Raw genomic sequence first — 23,619 nt, forward strand, 5'->3', positions numbered from 1 at the left:
ATAAAGAACTTTTCTCCTTCATGACATTTAGGACTTCCTTGACTCTCTGTTCTTTCTGTCCATAATGTGACTTTATTTTCTTTAAATACGTGAGCCAGTTATTGGAATTATCATGCATTTTGTGGTCCAAATTTGTCATGGATGTACTTTAAGATTCCATCTTTCAGAAAAGCTTGGAAAATCCAAGATTTTAAAAAACATAGTCAATAAATAGTATTCTCTATTTAATATTCAAGTGGAAAGACTACATTCCAAGATATTGACATGAGGCAAAATAGACATTAAATATTTTTTTAACATTTTTGAGTGTATGGCTGCCATCTTTACAAATGGCTGCCATTTTGGATTTTTCTTGAGCTTTTCTAAAGCATGTTAGGTTTGTAAATCCAAACCAAATTTGGTCCTTGTACCAAAAAATGCACAATTTGTCTAAAATATGAAACTGACCGGCTCTGCTAGTGCCCATTGTTGTTCAGATGCAGGTGAGCCGCTTAGTCCTGGTAGCATTGTGGCTTTTCTGTCCTATGTCATCCTTTTGTAGAGGGGTTGTTTAGTTTCCACAAAGTACCACTTCCCCTGTGTTTGTCTTTGGGGTGGTTCAATTTAATGTATTGCTGGGTCTAAAATGAAAGTGGTTTGTGTTGAAGATCCTCAGACACACAAATCGAGACAACTTTGCAGCTTTGTTGATCCCCTTCTTTCCTAGTCTCAGACCCATTAGTTCTCCTTCTTTTGGCGTTTCTCCATCTGGGATAACCTGAGTTCCCGAAGGACACATCTGTTTTCTCTATTGTTTCCTTATGAGTTGGTTCTGTAATGATCTGATTACTACTGGCTTACATATAATAGAATGTCAAACACAAGATACTGGTCAGTGTAAATGGGTTTCTTGTGCACCTCAGTGTTCAGATTTTCTTGTTTCTGAGCAGTCCAAAGAGACACATACCAAAGAATGTTGCTTACATATCAAAGAAGGAAAGAATTTCAGTGATTCTGAAAGTGAAAGACGTGGAATTCTGACATATTGACGTAATGCCCACTTTGCTTTTCTCTAAAGCTTCAAAACTGCAAGTTTGATCACTTGTTTGTATTTTTAGACATATTTATGTGGATTTTACTCAGAGGCTGGTGGATTTTTTTAAACCCACTTCCTAGTTTCTCTTTCCAGTGAAACAGCCCTCCCCCCATAATTCCCCGAAACCACTGACAAACAGCTCTGAGCTCAGGGCTGCAGAGAGTCATTCACTATGGAGTATAAATGTATCCATACAATCGGCACCAGAGACGACGTACCGTCCATGACATGTTTGTTTCACATGTTGTTTGATGGACCAGCAATAAAGTAGGAAGGGGTCACTTAATTATATTTGTAGTAATCATATCAATAAATTATATTTATCTTGGATCCTGCCTGCTATGATAGCACAGTGTTGTATATCACAGAAATATGATGCAGAAACATGAAGAAATACAATCTGTACTATAAAACTGTCTGTTCCACCGGAAGTATTGACATGCTGATGGAGGAAATTCTGATCATGTCTCTTAAAATATATTATCAGCCCTTACTTAAAGTTCTGCTTTGTTAGGTAAGAGGATCCGAGCCACCAGGTCAACTTCACCGCCTGACCAGAACAACAAACAGAAGTTAGAAGAAGACAGACCAGGAGAGGATTAACAGTGGCTGATCAAATCATTTTATAAACATGAGGGAAACTTAACACAGGCAAGATTAAAGACAAGACTTGGTCCTCCTGTGGAAATATTAGAAACATATTTGTATGACAACCCAACAGAACTAAAGCCAATAAATTTAATTTAAAGACATCCGTTGTTCCTCCCTTGGAAAAGTTGGGTAGATTTGACTGACTGGTCTACGCTTTGAAAAAAGTGCTACACTTGAAGTTTATTTTATTAAATATACTTGAGTATAAACTATGAAAATACCAAGGATACTGTAGACTATGTATGTGTCGTGAAGAAAGTACTGACTCAATACGTTTTCAGAATAAATCACAACATTTTAAGTTGATATATAGATAAGTAAACTTCAAGTATGTTGCCTTCCTTTAAGCATTTTATATCCTAAAATGATACTGCAGCTCACTTGAAAAGACTACTTTTTGCTAAGGGTATGTTAAGACTGTGCTTCTTCCTTTTAGTCTCATAGCACAGACTTTAGTGCAGAACACGGCCAAACTCACAGTGACCAACAGAAGAAATTCAAAACAGGTGCCATTAATTGAACTAATGATGGCCCTAATATGTTTTAGTAAAATGAAGTAACATTTCTTGTGCTTGCTGCAAAAAAACACATACGAAATGAAAAAGTGTATTATCATTTGTAACTCAAAGAAATGTGTGCATTTTATTTAGAAAAAGAATTGAAAATTGCAAACTTATTTAACAATTCATTAAGCTGTTGAAATACTCGTGCAGTCGGTCCATGGAAGTTTACCACCATTTTTACAGCAATGAAAAAATATATTCAAACTAAATCAAAATCAAACCAACAGTCTGAGAATATCGGAATGTATAAAAATGAATATATAGCCTATATATTTTGCACAGTTATTGTTTATTTATTTTCTTTTAGAAAAAGTAAAAGTATACTTATTACAAAAATGGCCAATGACTAACAGTTAATTCTGCCATTCTGGAAAAATTACAATTTTTTAAATTAGACTTAATGAAAGAATCACACAAATACTTCTTTTTTGTTTTAAAAGTTGTCCAAATTATAAGTTGATCCCTAAAAGAGCACCATAAAAAGACTAAATATATGAGTTTGTGATAAAGAACAGCTGTTAAATTATTATTATTATTTTAAATTGTATTGGATTTTAGTCTTCTCTATTCGTGTTGACTAGATTCTTAAAATCAATATCTGTATTTTTAAGAAAAAACTTCATTCTTGTAAAACAAAAAAACGTTGAAATGTTGCAGAAATGTTTTCGCCCAACCCCATTGGTCCAGCAGTACCCACGTGGTCTGGTAGTCACGCGTTTTCCAGAAACCCGTCAGGAAGGAGAAAAACAAAACAAACCCGAGAGCTGTAACAGCGTGAGGACACCATTCCACAGGAAACCGTGTTTATTTCCAAGAGAGGAAGCTCCACGAGGTCCAACGTTAAGACAGACGTATGCGTGGGTGCCTTACAAGTAAGCAGGACCGCTTTTTAGCCGCTTTAGGGAAACTTTTCTGCCTGGTGGATGTGGGCTCTCTCCGCGGCGCTGGGTTAGCTTAGAAGCTAACTGCTTGTTGTTATGTATCGGGCTTCAGCTGGGATGAAGAAGGAGAGGCCATACTGATTGAGCTGCGGCTGAAATTACACCAAGACTCGCAGTTTGCGCTTAAAAAAAAACACAATTATTCGAAAACTAAATACACTAGATATTAAGCTTTTTGCTCACCGCAGTGTATTGTTGACCTATACAGGAAGTGGATAAATGTTGCCAACTAGTACTTCACGACGAGTTGATTTAAATATCTATTTTTTGACTTGTTTAAAGTATAATAAAACAGTGTTAGGGTAATTGTGTCAGCCGTTTTGTCTAAAAATGTAGTTGTTTGCTGAAGTAAAGTGTAGTATTTATGATTCTTGACGGTTTTCATGCTTTTCCCCCTTAAACTGAGCATCTTCTGTGTCAAAACTTGCGTTTCATTTAAATTGTTATCGTATTTTTTTTTATTATTTGCTATGAAATAACAGTTTAATTGTCTATTTGTGGGGGAAAACCCCGGTGGGCTATGTCATGCTTAACCCGAGGTCTCGTTAGGTACACGCCCCCCAAACAGTATAAACGGTCAATGCTCGTGCGGACAAAACCTGAATATGAATAAATAACTCACTGTAAATATATATTCACTTATCATTTTATAATTTTAAGGCTTTTTTAAGAATATCGTACAAAAATTATGCTTTTTAAGCTCGTGCCATTTTTTGTTAGATAAGCCTTTTGAATTGTTTTTTAAATTATTTTTCTAAGCTAAGTAGGGCAAAAAAATTGCAAATATACGACTAGTTCTGTAGTGTCTTCGATTTTGTGCAGTTCGGTTCATCATACTTTAAATTATCTTTACATTCTGCTATCTAGGCCACGGGCATGTAGGCCTCCAAGTTGTTTATCTTCTGCCTCAACCTACATTGCAAAAGGGTGTTTATATTGAACCACTTCCTCCGATTGGCAGCTCGTGTAGCCAATCAGAGACGCCGGCAGCCAGGACGTCATCTTCATCCGTCCAATTGGAAGGCAGGGTTACTTGGGTGTTGCCGCTATAGGGTTAGGTTGTGGTTTTGTTTTGCTTTGCTGAGGTGCTGTGATGGGTGCAGAGACTGGCGAGATACCTGTGTCTTTATTGCTCTGCTGGGCTATACAATCGGTCAGTTGTAATCCATATCTGCCTGTCACAGTAAAGTCATTGTTTGTTGTAAATGCTGATGTTATTTGCTACTGATAAAGAACAATTCATCTTATGTTTTATTTAGTTTATATCATAGTGCTAATGTCCTTCCTCCTTAATTTTAGTGTGGAAATTAATGTAAAATTTAAATAGGTAAAAAGCAAATAGTGTCTGCACTGAAATAAACATTATTATTATACAGTGATCAAAGAAAAAAAGTCATATTTACAAGCAATTAGATGAATGCTTCAAATTTAATATATTTTTGAGTATTTTTTGGGGACAGATGTTACATTGATTCTATTAACACGAGAGCCTTTTGCTAAAAATATCATATTAGATCACTGAAATACTAACAAGATAACTGTGTGTTTTTACAGGGTACAATTTAACAGAATTTTATTTATTTATATGATCTCCACAGAGAATATGAAATTAAAACAAACCTCTTTCTCTTTTGGATTTTACTTTTATATGCTTTACCTGTTATGATTTTGTTTAAGTAAAATATTGATTGAATTCTTTTAGAATAATCTTTTTCTCTAAAAAGTAAATCCGCTTCACTGACTCATAGTAATCATTAACTCCATTACCTCTAGGTTTTTTCTATGCAATATTTACATTAATTAGCAGTCATGTTTACATGTTTTTTTTCTTTCATGGGTGTTATAATATCATTATTTGTTAGATTTCCATCTAATTGTTTGGAAAAGTTTTGAACTTTTGATGCAATTCCCCCAATCCTTTGTGAGCTTTTATGTGATGTCAGTAAAATTAGGTTTATATCATTGAGGTAAATATAAAGGGTAGCTTACAAATGTATGTCTTAGACTTGTTTGCATTTCTTAAAAACAAATGTGAAAGTAAAACAAAATGTTAATTTCTACTATGCAGACTTTCTGCTTTGAGAAATTCCACAGATTTCTGAAAAAGTCAGTTAGAATCCACTATTACTGAACTGCAAAATCAGCTGTCACCTGTCAGCTCACCACTGTACCATCTAAATAAATAATGAAAATGGTCAACCTTTAAGTATTTTCAACTGTTAGTGAGATTCTATTTTCAGTGTGCTGCTGCTGCAGCTCTGCACAAACCTTGTGGATTAATGACCTTTTGCGCTATTTGTTGTTGTTTGTCCCTCTGTGTAACCAGCGGGACATTGCCTGCTTGTTGATTCTGCAGTAATCAAGGCCTCATGGGTATCAGTGGGTAACCTATTCTAAAGAAGGCACTGATGATTGGCCTACTTGGATAATGTCCAGTGTTGTGAAATGGAGATTGTCAGCTGTTTGCATGATAGTGGATCTATGGGATGAGGGCAGCATGGCCTCTGATGACCTTTTCCTTTTACCTTTTTTTCTGTTGTTGGTTATTAGTCAAATATTTTACAAGCAAGATGGTTGTGTAGAGCTTTGCGAAGTAACCTTACAACCAACCTCTTCTTGATTTGAATTTTTATCATCTATGTTGCCTACAAGGTTTTTTTTTGCGTCTTTGTGGCACATTAGTATGAATTGTGAGAGTAAGCAGGTTTGTTATTGTACAGAGAGGAAAATGTACATTTATAAACTGTAAACAGAGGTTTCTTTGCCAAAAACAAAAAATGTATTTATTGATCAAGAAACAATTTAAAATTGTTTTCAATATGTGGTTTATTATGCAATGTTCAGAAAAAAAAAGACGTGTGAGTGTTCATTTTCATCTTCCTGCTAAAAAAAAAGTGATTCCGTAACAGGAAACTCTGCATTGCTGCTCACTTGTTTGACTTAGTTGCCAATTCATGATATTCCTCACTGCTTTCTGTACAAAAAACTTCATGAGCTGTTGCATCTCAATATTGGTGATCCTCAAGGATTTGTATTCAGTCCTCTTCTTTAAGCTGTGTAAACCCATTCTGGCATGTAATGCACACCTAAATATAGTCGCCAAAGATCCGATTCGGAACTTTCTAATTGGGGGTTCAGCTGAACAGCAGAAATATGCTAACTTTTGCAGTCATGAGTAAAGGGAAGGAGTTTGTTCCTATGAGTTTCTGTGCCTTTTTGTGGTTGAAGAGCATCAACGCTGCCTTATAGATTAGAAAAAAAGATGCATCCGCAACAAAACTACCTGAGAAAACGAAAGCATGCCTTCTTTCTAAAGAAGCTCTTAATGAACTTCCAACTGAGACAATGCTGACAAATGGTGTGACTGTCCGGTACATAAACTGCACAAGCGCTGATCAGACGGATTGAAAAGGCGGAGAAAATCACTGGGGCCTTTTCTGCCAGACATCTCCATCTGTATTCCTCACCCTCTCAGCTGATCAGCAAGCACTGGCAGTCACCAGTTTCCCCCACTTCTCCTTTTTATGCGCATGTTTTTTGAAAAGTTACAAAAATGTTGCAAAAAAAGCTCTCTGGATCCTGAATTGCTTCAACATTTTCATCTTAGTATTTTTTTGCACTTAAACTTAGAGTTTGACAACAATAATAGCCATAATTTTCACTTATATTATTCTAGCACTTTGTTGTATGTCTTGGTATTGCTTTGTTTCCTTCAGGATATTGTCATGATACTCTCTATATTGTCTGAATTTTTAACTCTATGGAGTAAAATGTAAGTTGGATCTTTAAATTAGTTAATAGGGAGACAGTGCTGCACATTTAAGGGGAATCAGATGACAGATATTATAAATTGTAAGGGTGGTGTTTTTGCATGGAAAACTAATTTTCTTAAACAGGAAAACTAAAACAATTGATCTGCTCTGGATCAGTCAGTTGTGCTGCCACAAATGATTATTTTAATAGTCAACTAATCACTGATTATTTTTCAGATTAGTCAACTAATTGGGTCATGCACAAAGTGGATGTGCACTTGAAATATCTTAACTCCAAAATAACCAGGAAACTTTAATTAATGCCAAAATATTCAAAAGTAGAATAATATTTTTTTTAGAACTTTCAACTTTACTACACTCTGACTCCATATAACATTAAGTAATGACTAATCGACTATTAAATTAGTCGTTGACTATTTTAATAGTGGATTAGTCAACTAATCGTTGCAGCACTATCAGTCAGTTCAAGATTTTGCCCTTGGTGTGATCTTCTTGATTAAAATTAGAAGCACATGTAAAAACATGTCTGCACAATTTCTTAAAAATCAATGACATATACAACATCCAATTGTGAGATCATCTGGATTTAATCCTACTCTTCTGAGATGTTTCATAGCTGCTCCTCTCCATCACAGGCTTTGTCAGCCACTGTCAGTGAGGTGGATTAAATTAAATTGTCCCTTTTGTAAATTTGCTCTTTGCATCCTTTGTGCGTCAGCACCATGACTTGGTTTCAGCTTGTTTTCAAGCGCTCTGCTTGTGACCACAGGCTTTCTGTTTCTTTCTGTGACAGCTATGTTTCAGGGCTTGACGCAGCTCTCTTTGTTGTGTTAAGACCATGTGTTTCCTCACACGGCTGTAAATTTAATCAGACGCAGCTTCCCAGGAAGGAAATAAATGCAGGAAGTGCACACATTTTTGTATTTACTGTCTGTATTTCAGAGGCTAACTTCTTTCCAAATAAGTTGATTTCTTTGCACACGTAAAGACTTGTGTGCTCCGATGTGCATTTGCGTGAAAGGTGTTGCTTTCATTTAAGTGGTTGTACAAGTGGCGTGAACTGCACTTCCTGTCTCTCTCAGAATAGTCAGGAGGGAGAAGTTGTTCAATTGCAAAGACACATTTGACTGGAGGGAGTGATAGTGTTAATGATTTTTTAAAAAGGGAAGGCTTAGCTATGAGCTGTTCTTTTTCTTTATTTATATCTTCCTTTAGTTCTTGTTCAAGCAGGAGGACAAATGTTTTCATTTTCAGATGAATTATTAAAGAAAACCCAAAAGGATCAGAGAGTAAATGGTCTTCAAAGGGCCTATATCAAGCAAAATCAACTTTTTTGACCTTTTAAGTGTATTATAATGTTAATTACTCACAAAAACAATCTGGTATTTTGCTCCATCACACATTTCTGAGGATTTCTCTAAAACCATATGCTCTGAGCACCAGCCCCCCCCCAACCTATGAACAGGAGTGGGTTCTCACATTGTGATGTAGAGAAGTGGGGGACGGCCCCTTACAGGAAGTGTCTGCACTGCCAGCACCGCCCCCAGACTAACACACATATACACTAGAGGTGGTAGAGGTGATGTTAAAACGCTTTCATTTTACATACACAATTTGTACATCCATTTTTGCAAAAGTTTGTTTTTGTGGGTTAAACGCAGACACGCTGCCGATGCCGGCTCTAGGTTGATGTCATGAAATGGGCTGAACCCACAAGGAGTGAAAGGCGGAGCCTCAGAGATTGAGTTGCCTTCTTTATCTAGCCGTCTCACAAAAATAATTCATATTTCATCCATAATTCTTTCTTTAGTGTAGTGTGGGTAATGTATTATCAAATAAATGGATGTAATTATCTTTGGAAGTGTGAAAATTCATTTGACCTAAAACTTTGGCTGTAACCTTAAAAATCTCTTTGTGGAAAACTAAACGCTATAGGTAATAGGATTGCTTTTCCTTTTCTGTTTGTTTTATGGCTTTTTTATCATGTGTAAATATATGTAAACTACAACTAGAAACCTGAAAGACCCGCTCCAATTATTGTAAAAGCATTCACGCAGTGGTCTTTTAATTATTATTTTAGACACACCTGTGAGAGATTCTAGGACATAGTTTCTGCAGAGCGACAGTACTTCATTAGAAATTTGCTTCTGAGTCATTGACGCGGTGCAACCTCTCCATTCTTCCCGTCATTTATCTGTTTACACTTTCTCCACTCACAACTCCAACATAACATCACAGTCGCAACAAAACTGGTGAGCAGTAATGGAGATATCCAGCCGTGCACGTTTGAGCCAGATGCTTGAACAACTAAAGGGAAGATGTTCGTGGATCTAGTCTACAAGTTGATGCATCTGAATGGGACGTAGCAGGGAACTTGTGGCTCGCCCAGCATACTTTTTACGCTCTTTCATATTATATTTTTTATCTGCTTCTGATTTACAAAGATTTGAATAAAGAAGTACTCGAAAAGGCAATTTTGAACCTAATTTTCTTTATACCTCCATCATGAGAAAAAGAAGAACATGTTAGCATCAAAAAGAAGATTTGTTTGACAGTTTTCAGTGAATTAAATACATCGGCACTGCAAGGAATAACTGGGATATTCTGCTTTTATGTTGTTTGAACTTTTCTGACCAACCAATTTTTTTTCCACTGACGGTGCATTCAGAGATGATCAGCGCTGATCTGAAAGACAGGAAATGAATTTAAAGAATACCAGAAAGAAAACCTCAAAAGGTAGAAAAGCTGAAATGTGCTTTGCAATAATCTGTTATGATGAGTCAACACAGTCATTCTTCCCCGAACTTTAGCCGCTACAAGGTTTAAATCCAAAAGAATTCTTCAAATTTTTCACAACTTTCTCTGTAAGTAATAAAAATATTTGGAATCCAAACATAAAAAATAATTGTCTAAAAAATAGTCGTTCATATTGTTATTTCTCAGTGTGAACACCAGCAGGTCATCCTGACCTCATCTGTATGCTTAAGTGCACTGAGTTGCTTTGGAAGTGATTTTTTTTTTTTTTCAGTTGATCGATCATCTGACTTTTTTAGCTTTTTTCTTTCACTTTCTTTTAGTCTCAATAATTTTGTGGACATGATGCTAAAATATAACAAACAGCAACATTTTTGTTTTATAAATGTCATAAGAGCAATTACCATATTTATGGTGAAAACATGATATTTAGTTTGTTTTTTCCCCACTTTGTATACTCAAGAATAGAAGTGATTGTAAAGTGTTTGTTGACAGCTCACCTTTTTCATTTAGCAATTACATTATAATTGAGTGTCTAGTAAGGAGAAGGAGCTGCTGGAAGCTTCTTAGTAGAACGAATTAAGATAGGAAAACAAGTTTAAATCAATTCCCTCATTTATATCAGAGTGAAAATGTTTTGTCTGATAAATTAGAAAGCTGATAACTCAATTTGCAGGAGACCACAAACAACAAGAAACTAGAAAGATAAGACGGTTTGCTGCAAAACATAATTAATGTTTAGTGAAGTAAAATGGTGTAAACCACAAAAATGGGTTTAAATCAAAGACATCAGGAACAGATTTTTAAAAGATTAAGCATGCAAGAAAAACATGCTAAAGTCTTCTGAATAATTAATTTATTAACATTTTATTTTTTGGGTGATCCTTATTTGTTTTCCTATACCTAAATAACACTTTTATTGAATTAATTTGTCAATATTTTTCATGTTAATAATTGAACTGATGTGCAATATGGGACACTGGGATCCATCTGGAATAAATCAATGGTTCTGATAGGAAACATGAATGCTAATGTTTACATATTGTATTAGTTTCAGATGTTTTGCATTTGATCACAACTCATCATGATAGCGTTCTCCTTCCTGTTTACTTTTGCTTGCAAACCTGTGAACTGCACGCTACTTTCCTGAAGCTTGGTCTGAAAGTCACAAACCAACACCACTTCTGTGGTTAGAACAAGCACCTTCTTTTTTAAGTAAATTATTGTTTACATCTATTTTTTCTCTCTCTTTTATGAATTATTTTTTGCAGTTCTGAAGCATACAGAGAAAACGACACCAGACCACAAGAGACCCGACCAGGTTGGGCCACCTTAATCACCCTCTCCCTCTCCCCCCCTTCCCTCCACCATCGCAGACTGCATTGACAAGCACTCTGTGGTCGCCCCCCCCAACTCCACTCCTCAGCAGTAATTCGCTGTGCTGATCAGACAACCTCACACCGCTGGGACTGGACAGGAGACCCAGAGGTTCCCAAAGCTGGAGCTCTAAGCGGTGCCTGGCAATGCCTCAGGTAAGACAAACCGCTCAAGTTCAAACTCACGGAAAAAAAAAAAACAGTTGCCCTGCAGCAACCAGATGCACACTAAACTGTCTTCTGTTACTTCTGATATTTAGAGGGGTAGCAATTTAATTCAAAATACGATTTTGTTTAAAATTATTTAATTACAATAAAAAAATCCATAATTGAAAGTGCTAAAGTTAGCTCAATAAAGAATAAAAACTGATTAAAAATCTAATATATTTTTATAATTTAAAAATGTTAGATCTTATGACTATTATTACCAATTGTCTAACATATGATTAACATGTTGCACCAAAGTGTAATTTTAAGTTGTAAAAGTTGTAAACCCTTCACAGTTCTACGATTTGTCCTGTGTCAAAAGTTACATGAAACAATGAAGTCTGGACTATTATGACTATTTGGTTTGTTTATCTTTATTATAATTAAACATTCATTCCTGCTGCATACATAGGGAGTGTGAATCAGGAGATTCTTATCGCTGGTTGCGTTGGTGCTTATCTTTGCGTGAAGCCTGATAACAGCACAGGATGTGTTTGGCAACAGCTGGACTTTTATCTTCTTCATCTTGTGTCTATTTTTGGAGCTTTTGACATGAGCTTGTTTGTGTGTTTGTTAAATGAAACAGGAGCTGGTTGAAGAATTCAGATTTAACATCAATCAGTTAAAGATTACAACTTTCAACTCTTTTATTTTTTTGTTTTTTTTTATGTGACTCACTTTAAAGACAAAGTTTATTTTAGCTGAAACTCTGTCAAACAGGGTTTTTCCCAATCTAGTAATGTGATCAGTAAAGTTGTAGTTTAATCTAGAGTGTTAGGAATGGCATTTATTTGGTGTACTCTAAACTGTAATCCCAATTTTTGCTCGGTAGAACTGCAGACAGTAAGTGGCTGACCCTGCGTCTGCCCACAGAAATCTGCCTCCCAACAGCTGCTGATGCAAAACTGTGAAGGGGGCAAAGGGAAAATCCGAGTGGGCCAATGTCTGAATCATTCCAAAAATAAATATGGGAGGCATCAAGTGATTTCTCTGTGGGGACAAATTAACAAAAGCTTGACATGAGCCACAAAACTGAAATATGGCTGCGCTTAAAGACCCAGTCTGATGAAAAATACAGTTTTTGGTGTTTCTAACACGATCTTGTGATATTTTACTGATAATGGGGGACATAGATAAATACATTTAAGTTTAAAATTACATTTCTGAGGATTTATTTATTTAAATTGTTGAGAATCAGGAGCAGATGAAGAAATGCTACATTGAAAATGTGATAATGTAGTCTAAAAACAGCATAATCATAATTAAAAGACCACTGGGCACACTTTGAAAATTGATCAAAAGATAATTGGAGTGGGTCATTAAGAGTAGAAATTATGTTTTTTAAACATTTAGTCATGCTGATTATCAAATTTGGATTTTACCTGGGTTATAAATAAATTGACTTATTGTCTTCTTTAACCAGTCTGCTTTTATTTTAGTTTTATTTGAGTTTGGGATCATTTCTTGGAATATTTAGAAGCACAAACACTGATGAGTTTAGAGCATTTTACTGGTTAAAAATGTCCTGATGTCCAAAAGCAGCAAGATAGCATGAAAACCCACCAGATGTCTATCCTTCTTCACCAAACGCTGTCTGACTCCTAAACTGATAACTCTGGGTCCAGACCATCTTTTCATTGCTCCACAGTGTAGTGGTTGGTTTTCTTTACAAAACTCCCTCTGTTACTCATGGAAGTAGTTCTAATGTAAATACAATTCCTCTGCCCCATACCATGAAACTCCCACCGCCTGTTTTATGTGCACACATTAACAGCAGTAGAAGTTTTGTGACTTTTCATCTGTGGAAAGAACAGAGTTGATGGTTTTTGTGCAGAGTGATGCTTAGCTGCTGTTGACTCAGCTGTGCTCATTTTCTTCGTCTTCATGTCTGAGTCGCTGCAGAAAGATTCTAACGATTATCCAGCAGAGATGGAATTTTCTGCGGAGCTGCAACGTCACTGAGCTCTTCACAGAAAACCTGTTTTGTTTAACAAATTACTGTAATCAGAGACGGCATTAGAAGACGCTTGATTCCTCCGTGTTAACAAACCAGATTAAACCAATTCAGTTTTTGAATTGGATCAACCTTTATCCATTGATTCTGTGTCAGAGGATGCTTAGTTTGTAGTTTCTTTGATTATGTTAAATAAACTATTTTTTTCCCTATTCCATGCACCTTAAAGTGATGATGTTTTACTCTGCTTTAGCATTAAGATGTAATTCCTCTGAGGAGCTCAGCACATCCCGTGAGATTCAGTGAAGAAAATTAAACAGCAAGCTTCCTCATCAGTGTTGCACATGTATTTGCGCTGCTGCAGATGTTCATTTTTTTTTCTTCTCATTTGTGTTTCAGCCCAGTGTCAGTGGGATGGAGCCTCCCTTTGGGGACGCCTTTCAGAACTACTCCTTTGCTGACCAGGCTTTGACCAGTACTGAGCTGCTGGCGACCAGCTCTGACCCAGATTTCATGTATGAGCTGGTGAGTAGCCTCATGCGCACGCTCACACTCACTCCTCTAAAAACCATACCATGTAAACATTTGATCCAAGTAAATAAAATAACGGTTAAAATGTAAGGATCTGAGATATGTTCAATGTACAAAAAGGTTGTAAAAGTTGATTTTTAGTGGTTGTAGTGGCAGTTGGCAGAGTTCCAGGCTGTGAAAAATCACAGAAAAGGGGCTTAAGAGTTTAGACAATTTTAACATATTCCTTTTTTTCTGATGCACTGTTGTCGTTAAATGTTTTAGCTTTTGTGTTGTTGTTCTTTGCATGTTTTCACGTTCTTTTGTAAAAACTAGAACTTTTTCAGCAGCTGCTGTCATTTCTGTTTTCTTTAGGCTTTAGTGCTTTCACACAAAGAATTACAACACTAAAGTGTTTTTTACTGAAATGGAAAGTACAAACATTTTTAATGATGGGATAAATTAGAACAGTTTAATTTTTTTAAGGTATTATTCTGGCTTTTTAAAAAAAAAAAAATCTGATACCTGGTTTAAATATTTTTTTTTAACTTATTTTGAAAGAAAACTCTTAAGTTTGTGTCATAAATTTGTTTTTCATCCTTCTCGAGTGAAGTTTGAAGCTTCTCTTGCACACGTCAGCAGATCTGAGCATTCACAGGAAGCTTGAGTGTTTTCAAGAACGTCCTTTTGACTTCTGGTGGAGTTGCTCACTGTAGAACCCTCTTTTCTCTGTGTTTAATGAAAGATTCCCTTTAATATAAATTCTCAGATTGTTAAACTTCAATGCAGACTTTTAAAAATATCCTCTTTTGTGTTGTGTCCTCCTTGGTATTCTGTCTGATCCAGGTTGAACAATGATTAGTCATTGCAGCACTGGATTCTTTTATTCCATAGCAACGTATTAGCAAGGTGATGGTGTTCAGAACCATTTCCTCAGTTTTGTTCTCTGGCTTTTCCCCCGAAATAGACGTAATTTTATTTCAATGGGTGAATTTTTAACAAATATTTTGGAGGATGCTTTGTTTTTAGCATGTTAAATTACCCCAAGCAGTCTAAATTATGTATATTTTATTATAAAAAGTACTTTCAGAAAAAAAAGTGAATAATGTTGTTGTTTTTCAGCGCATGACTGTAATCATTTATGAGTCTTTAATTATAAATGTCTTTGCGAGCATGAACGAGATGCCTGATTTTATGGCAAAAATCAAAGCCTCACCTGTTTGTCTAAAAGTGTTTCTCCTTCTCCTTGCAGGACAGAGATATGACCCACCGGCAGAGTCCCTGCGGGGACAGCATTGTGGGGCTTGGGGACGGAGGCAAGGAGGTGGAAGGAGGTGTTGATCAGTTCATGGGTCTGGGAGACTGTGAGACAGTCTGCAGCAGCTCAGCGTTCGAACAGTGGGACTCGTACTGGGAAGATCTCACCAGGTACTTAATAACTTTGATTTTATTTTATGTCAAGGTCAAGTTAAGCAGCGGCAGCAACAATTAAGGGACACAATTTGTGAAAAAATAACAGTTACATCTAATTTTATAAGCTTAAAAAATGGTAAGTCATAACAGGATGTTAACACATGCATGAATCTCCATCATGTGCTGTAGGTTTATAATTACCTCATTTTAGGGAAGAAAGTTGTTTGTAAGTTTATTCTAAAATATATCGACATGAGCCTGAAGCATTTACTCAAGCTGGATATCACTGCTTTACTTAACAAGTTTTCTGTTTGATTTTATGATAGTTTCTTTTTCTTTTTCTCATTCTCATTTCCCATTGAAAAAGAATAGGACATTCTTCAAATCCTTCAAAAACTTTGTGCACTTTTGAAACTTAAAACATCTTTATGTTAAACCTTCAGCAAGTTAAAGACATTCATGCTTGTACTTCATATATTTTGCCATTTTAAGAATTTTACACTATGTATGCATTTTTTAAGCCCTGCAGAAATGATAAATTTTTCAAATACTTAATAAACTTTGAATTTTACTCAATTTTTATGATTTTTTGTTTTTCTCTAAGAAATTCTTTAAAATCTTTATACACTTTTGAAACTAATACAATATTGGTATCAAAACATTCAGCATGTTCAGAACTTGGATGCTTGTACTTTTGGTGTTCACAAATTTAATGATTTTTTAAATTGTACACAATTTTTGCTTTTTTTTTTAAAGAAATCCTTTAAATTCTGTTTTCACTTTTAAAACCTCTGTAATATTGATATAAAAACATTCAGTACATTCAGGACATATTTCAGCTGTTAAAGTTAATTTCTTTAGCAACTTCAGCGACTACATTCAGCAAAAAGCCTTCACACTAGCATTATTGCAGGTAATGCAACTTTTCTGGTTATATTTTGTTTTTTGTCTTGAAAAATAGTGAGTTCTAAAAAGAATTTTTGTATAATTGTACAAGACATTTTTTTATACAAAATATGTAAATATTTCAATGTACTGTAGATCTCTATTTGCCTATTCCAAAATACATCAATTACTGTGACAAAGTGGCCCCTTTTTCTTGTTCATTCTAAATACTTGAAGGCCTGTCTTTTTATATCCATTCCAAATGGTTTGAGCATCAAATCAGTCATGACTGCAACAAAAAACGTTAGTGTTTTATTTAACTCCAAACAGGAAATGCTTGTGGTTTGAAAACTCCTTTTAACTTTTGCTTTTACTCACGCTGCATTTCTTTGTCTTCGGTAGATACACACGGCTGGCCAGCTGTGATATCTGGGGAACCAAAGAGGTGGATTTCCTCGGACTGGACGACTTCTCCAGTCCCTACCAGGATGAGGAAGTGGTTAGCCGGACGCCAACCTTGGCTCAGCTCAACAGTGAGGATTCCCTGCCTGTCTGTGAGACTCTCTACCCGCCCATTGACCTGAACCTGCCTGCGCCGCAGACTCAGCCCCCCCAACTCCCCTCTCACAGTAAGAGGCTCCTGGTTCCGAACCAGGGATCCGGTTCTGTGTGGCCTTCCCCAAGCGCCTCTTCCCGTCCGTCTCGCAGCCGTCCTCCAGACTTTCCCGAAGGCTCCCAAAAGGCAACCAGACCTGTTCCTTCCAGCACCGAGACTATGGCAAAGGCCCAGAACTATCTTAGTCTCACCCAGGACCATAGCCAGACTCCAGGCAAGCCTGCGGGGAGAGGAGCAAAGATGGCTGCCCTGGGTTCTCACGGAACTGACTTTGTCCGGAAGGCTAAAGTACGAGTGAGTTCTGTTTACAGAGCTCAAGCTGACTTGCCTTCCCAAACAGATTTTAAGGGGTCGGAGCCACCTCTACCCCACAGCCAGCCCCAGGAGGAGAAAGCTTCCACTTCCACCTTGGTTGGACTTCCTGTTGCCGCTGCTGCTGCCAGCAGCTCTGCCAGCACAGCAAGCTTTGAGAAGAAAACAGAGGGCATCGTGAAGAGGGAGATCCCAGGAGGATGCTCCGCCTCACTGCCTCAGCTAGTGGAAGCAAACCCGGCTCTGAAGAGCAGCAACTCCGGGCCGACCAGCCGGGAGGGCGTGGCAGGAGCCAGTGGTGAAGGTGGCGTCCTGGGGGTCGCAGACCCCGAACAGGGCAAGGAGGAGGAGCACAATTATTCTCTGTTCCTGACTCGCAGTGGACTTGCAGGCAGAGGCCACTCCCAGCTGGAGGAGGATGAGGACGAGGAGGACGAGGATGAAGGAGAGGAAGATGAAGGGGACGGGCTGGAGTTGGACGACGAAGACCACGATGAGGGTTTTGGCAGCGAGCACGAGCTGTCTGAGAATGATGATGAGGAGGAGGAAGAGGAGGACGAAGACTATGAGGCCGACAAGGATGATGACATGAGCGATGCCTTCTCTGAGCCAGGTTCACTGCTTTTTCAGAGCTTTTTCCTTTAAATCCTTTTCCCTCCACGTCTTATTCTGATCTCCGTTCTTTCCTTATCTTCTCCTCCAGGCTGTGACATCGAGCTAATGGACGACATTAAAGGCCTGACAGCTGGAGTCTCAAGTCGCAAGAGAGGCAAACGGCGCTACTTCTGGGAGTATAGCGAGCAACTCACGCCCTCCAAACAGGAGCGCTTACTCAAGCCGTCTGAGTGGGACAGACACACGTTGCCAAGCAACCTGTATCAGAAGAACGGCCCTCTGCATGGTATGCATGCAAACCTTAAAGAAACGGCATACGTTAAGCTGAGTCGAGATGCATTTCTACGGAAGCCTAAAAACGGCCTGGCCTACTTTTTTTTTTTTCTCATTATAGTGAGATACACCATCTCGTTATAACGAGAAAACATATTTCGTTTTCTCATTATAACGAGATGATGAAGAACAAAGAAGGAAGCATCCCTCTTTTCCTTTCCCGCACTGAGACGCAGAGACTATCTGTTTCAATTCTCTTTATTTTGTGGTTAACAACAAAACAGCAGGAGAAAACACTACCAAAAACATATTTTTTAGTCTTTTTTTTATTTATTAGTGGATCTATGCTCCTTAAACACATTAATTCTGCCTCATGCACCATCCTCCTCCCTTTATTTCACTAAAACCCCAGAACAAACAGGTTGATTGACAGAACCCGGGGCGACAAGCTTCTCCGCATGGTGCGTTCACTGAGCTCCGGACTTTTGAGGACACAAACAGCCAACTCAGTCCACTATAATACTTTTTTCATTTTTATGTACTCCTCAGCAAATTAAAGCAGTTTTTCAGAAAAAATGTCAACACTATTAAATCAATAATGAATCAGTTTTTTTGGTGTTCTATGTTTTTTCTGATAAACTGCTTTGTTTTGCAGCCGATGTCCAGAGTTCAGTGAACACACCAGGAAGTAACGCTAGTCGGCCCGGGGATCTGTCAATCAACCTGCTTGTTCTGAGGTTTTAGAGAGATAAAGGGAGGTGGGCTGGTACATGAGACGGAATAATGATTAATAAATAAAAAATAGACAAAAAAACAAGTTTTGGAAGAGAGGGATGCTCCAGTAATATTCTTCATGATCTCGTTATAACGGGAAAACAATTAAAAAAAAAGTAGAGCGGGACATTTTCGGCTTCCGTAGATTTTTTTTTATTAGCTGTTTTTATGCAGGAGTGTAACTTGTGAACTCTGGTAATGTCGGGACTTTCCACAACGGCAGCTGTTTGTAACATTTTAAATAGATCAGTTTCAGTGGTTCATTTGGAGATAATAAACAAATAAAGCGGGTTCGCCTATAGAACAAACAGACATACTCCTTTCTGTGCACAAAGAAACCTCTAATCATGTTAGCAAGCAAACAGGCCTCTTATTGACCTATTTATACAACTGTCTTTTAGTCATTTAGCTTTTATTAAGTCATAAAATTAGTCTTAAAAATGTTTTTTTAGTTAAAGCAACACACACTAATATTTTACTAGCATTTTTAAGATTTATTTTAGATTGTGCAATATCCAAAATAGCTTTAAAATATTTTAATTTGGTTGGTTATTTGTACTTATAGTCAAACTGACTTTTAAAGTAAGACTGCATGTAGGGAAATTGGAGTTTGTACATTTGAACCCCCCAAAAAAGAGGGATTTTTATTTTTTAGATCTTTTATGGGTTTGTAAATTCTTTATGTTTCTGTTTAAAAAAGGAAAATACATGCTGAAGAAGTCTCGGCGCACTGATGTGGAGGACCTGACTCCCAATCCACGCAAACTTCTGCAGATCGGCACTGAGCTCCGCAAACTGAACAAGGTGATCAGCGACCTGACTCCGGTCAGTGAGCTGCCGCTGACGGCGCGACCACGCTCTCGCAAGGAGAAGAACAAGCTGGCGTCCAGGTAAAACTTGCACGCGTGCATTTACTGCTGGAACTGAATGATCATTTAGTCAAGTGTGTTTGACCTCTGTCCTCCGTTTGTGCAGGGCTTGTCGTTTAAAAAAGAAAGCTCAGTACGAAGCAAACAAAGTGAAGCTTTGGGGACTCAGTACGGAATATGGTATGTTTACCTTCTCTTCAGAATTTTGCTTAAAATTGTTTTTGCCAATTCTGTTTTATACATAAAAATCTGATTCTTTTTGTAGAAAATTGGTGCACTAGATTTGTTTTCCCTTTCAAATGTTTAACCTTGGATTGGTACCATCTCACTTCAGTCAGGGTTATTTCCACAATCACTCCAAACTGCAGTTGCTGAATCCCTTCTAAAGAAAAACAACCCGGATCCTTTCATGCTTAGTAATTACAGGACAATCTCTAATCTTCTTTTCATTAAAAAGATGATTGGAAAAAAAAGTAGTTTTGATCCTGCTGAGCAACTATTTGAACACAAACAGCCTCTTACACTAACTTTATTAAGGCTTACACAACACTGCACCATTGTGGCCGATGAAATCCCTCTTAACAGGCTGGAAAAGTGGGTGGGATTAACGGGTTTAGTTCCAAGTTGGCACACATCTTATTTTGAAGGCTGGTGTTGACGTTGTTTCCAACAGAGAGTATCCATGCCATGCGGAGTGCCTCAGGGTTCAGTTCTTGGAGCTTTTCTGTCCATTCTTTCTCTGTTTAGATTGCAGTTATGCAGACATCTTTATGAAGCTCTGACACCAAACTACCACAATCCATTCGGCTCTGCTGTTTCTAATTGGATACAGTCAAACTACCTTGAGTTATACATTAACAAATTAAGAGTCATTATGCTTGGAAACAAGAAAGAAACTTGTAGCTGCTTTTTTAGAGGGATAAAAACTAGGGCTGTGAAGGTTAACACCTAAACGCATGCGATTAATCAGAAATAATTAACCCGTTAATGTTCGTTAACGCAGACTAATTGCACCTTGCAGCAGTCCTTCACTTTGCCTCGCCAATTTAGGCCTCCACGGCTTTGTCTGGCATTATCCCACTTATACCATGGTTTTTTACAAAAGAAATAAATATTCAATCGGTTTCTAGTACTTTAATTCTCGTTTTTGTTTTTTTGTTTTTTTCACAAAAGCGGGCTATTTGATTCATGGTTTGCTGAGCCTCAACTGCAGCAGCAAAGAAAAGCAATATAAATGCTGATCGTCACCATAGGTTAAATAAAGCATCAGTTCAGAGAGAAAGTTCACCTTTACTGCTTGTTTTTGACCAGAAGATGAAAGAAAACGTTGCTTTAAAGCAGCCTGCACAGTAATATAGAGCAGTAAGCTGAACTTTTTTTATCGTTTTATGTTTTAGGTCTGCAGGTCCGTTTTTTATGGCTGTATGTCAGCATCTTTGTTTTCTTGGAGTAATACTGCAGACATAAAAGTCTTTAGAGTTCTGCTTATCTTACTGCTGATGTGTTTTGTGCACACAAGTTACAGTTCTGGTTAACATTTGGTAAGTTTAAAAATTTGAAACAATGAAAATGAAGGAAAATTTTCTCTCTGGCCTGTTTTTGTTCAAAAGCCGCATGTTATATAACATTTATCTAGTAAAAAATTATGTTTAAGAGTGATTAATCACAACACTAAAGTGTGATTAATCTGATTATTTTTTTAACAGCCTTAATAAAAATAAATGTTCTAAATGTACAGTTTTGTGCGGGATTTTATATTGCGATTATTTGCATATAATAAGTGGTCGGCAAATACTATAAATAAGTCAATCGTGATTAATTTTTTGCAATTAATTAGTACATTTTTTTATTGATTAGCAGCCCTAAATAAAAACTAAAAGTCTAGTTAGAAATCTTGGTGTCATAGAAGGCTCAGATCAGAGTTTCAGCGCTCAGTAGTCTTCCAAACAATTCTGCTTCATCTCACACAATGCTTCTGCTAGAGTTTTAACCAGAACAGGAGAACTGACCACATCACTCTTGTTCTCAAACCCCTACAAGCCCTACAGGACTTTACGAAGTCATCATTTAGTAGAACCAAACTGCTTTCTACTGCTATGCAGCACACAGACAAAACCAGCGTCTTGAAGAGCTCAGATGTTCAACTTTAATTTAAACTATGACATTTTTGCAAGTGAATTTACTTTGAAAAATATCTGGATTTTATTTATTTATTTATTTATTTTCATGAGTTATTTTACCAGAGCTTTTACATTTGAATTACTTGCCTTGCCTTTCCTTAAATAAAACGCAATTTCTTCCAGATCGGCTACTGTTTGTGATCAATGCCATCAAGGAAGAGATAATGGTACGAGTCGAGGATTCTTCTCCACGTTCAACCAACATGACAGAGACTCTGGAGCAGCTCATCCAGGAGACACTCGGTGAGACAAAAGAGTCCTTGCACAAATAAATGATTTAAATACATGTTTTTTAAGTATTTTTCTTGCATGATCTAACCAAGTAAGCTTTGAAAAAGGTTATAAATGATCTAGACAGTTCTTAAAGAAGGGTGGTAACAATGTATGATTGTGCCTCTCTGTGCAGTGCCATCACCTGTTGCTGGGCAGACTTCAGAATTCGTCAATAAGATCTTGGAGAACACAAGCCGCGGTGATCCCACTGGCGGTCTGGTCGGCCTGCGAGTCCCCACCTCCAAAAACTAGACAAACAGCCGTCCTGGGAGAGAAGCGGACCGAGAATTTTCCACCTTGCTGTCTCATTGTAACTATGCCCCTCTCTGCATGCCCCTCCAACCCAGACTGCATACACAGTGTATGACACACAAACACACACCGATCCTTATGTGTATGTCTGAGCGCTTGTTTTCACCATGCACCTGTACGGCACGCCCAAGCTTTCAGGCTCTGCATGCAGAGACGGAACATCATCATCATCATCTCCCGAGTCATGGTGGCCACTTGTCGGGAGAAGTTCATCAAAAAGCAAGTGACGGCTGGGTAGACGAGGATTGCTGCGCCCTTAAAACCACTGGTGATGAGTGTTTAACATGTGTTGGAGGACGGAGACGGACATGAGTGCAACCGCTGGAATATTTTCACGGAAACCAACAGACCCTAACAAAAGGTCGAAGAAGCTCCAGCTTTTATGAAGAGGTTCGCCCTACAAAAAGCAACAAACGGAAAACTAAAGACTGAAGAATTCCAGGATGTTTAATTGACTCATTCACTAAAGCACTTTGACCATAGAAAATAGTTCTGGTAGTTGCAAAGAAAAATGCAGGGTGGTAGCAAATGTTTTTGTACTGAAGGCTTAAATACGTTCATGCCATCACCTGTTTGCCAATCAGCTTTGCTACTGTAAGAATAGTTGACACGAAAAGAAAATCAGTAGCAGCTGAACGTGATCAGTTGGGATTAAACGACAGCCATCCTGCGCACGCAGAGCTCGTGGCGGGCAGCTCTGCGGCTGCTTTTCGACAATGTTACCTTAAACAGGAGCGTGTGGGTTAACCACGTGTTGAGGAAGAGCATGTAGCATGGTGCTTTCTGGCCTTGTGTGGACCGTAACTGGACTGGGCAAAAAAACGACAAAAAAGAAAAAGACGGGCATTTGGCCAGTATGGGGACTGCGAGGAAGATGATAGCGGTGACATAAACGGCAATCCATCTCCTCCAGGAAAAGGTTTCCCAGGCACCGCCGCTCCCCCCCATTTTTTTGTACAGTGGAGGTGACCAGACAGTTTGGTGTGTTCATACTAGTTTTCGATCAGAGTTCTATTCATTGTGCCTTGTGTATGTATGTGTGTGTGAGAGTCTCTGTCAATCTGACTGTGTGTGTGCGTGTGAGAGAAAAGGGCTGAACAGGAAGTGCAGATATGTTGGAGCCCCTTGAGGTCCAGCTCAGGCGAGGAGATAGCTCGTGAATGCGAGGAGGGACACACTTTTGTGCGCTTTGGTGTGTGTTTCCGTCGTCTAAAGATATTCTGAATGTACATAAACAAATGGAAGCTCTTGTTGCGCGATGCCACAGAGTCAGTGTATATAGGAGGGCTCTGC

At 37.8% G+C, this 23,619-nt stretch overlaps 1 protein-coding gene across 1 annotated transcript; it reads left to right on the top strand.

Annotated features, from left to right (window-relative positions):
• The first annotated feature begins 2,987 nt into the window (after positions 1–2,987).
• crebrf (creb3 regulatory factor) lies at positions 2,988–23,619 on the top strand. Its single transcript, XM_024266650.1, has 10 exons — positions 2,988–3,161; positions 11,029–11,289; positions 13,694–13,819; positions 15,057–15,232; positions 16,505–17,643; positions 17,734–17,931; positions 19,393–19,582; positions 19,668–19,741; positions 21,865–21,984; positions 22,148–23,619. The coding sequence occupies exons 2-10, from the start codon at positions 11,281–11,283 to the stop codon at positions 22,264–22,266; spliced, it is 2,151 nt and encodes a 716-aa protein (XP_024122418.1). The 5' UTR covers positions 2,988–3,161; positions 11,029–11,280; the 3' UTR covers positions 22,267–23,619.

This window comes from Oryzias melastigma, linkage group LG14, assembly GCF_002922805.2.
Source record: "Oryzias melastigma strain HK-1 linkage group LG14, ASM292280v2, whole genome shotgun sequence".
Classification (NCBI taxonomy): Eukaryota; Metazoa; Chordata; class Actinopteri; order Beloniformes; family Adrianichthyidae; genus Oryzias; species Oryzias melastigma.

Coding starts and splice junctions, on each gene's coding strand:
- crebrf (XM_024266650.1), top strand. Junction 17,932..19,392: donor GAAGAACGGCCCTCTGCATG/GTATGCATGCAA, acceptor TGTTTAAAAAAG/GAAAATACATGCTGAAGAAG. Junction 21,985..22,147: donor GCTCATCCAGGAGACACTCG/GTGAGACAAAAG, acceptor CTCTCTGTGCAG/TGCCATCACCTGTTGCTGGG.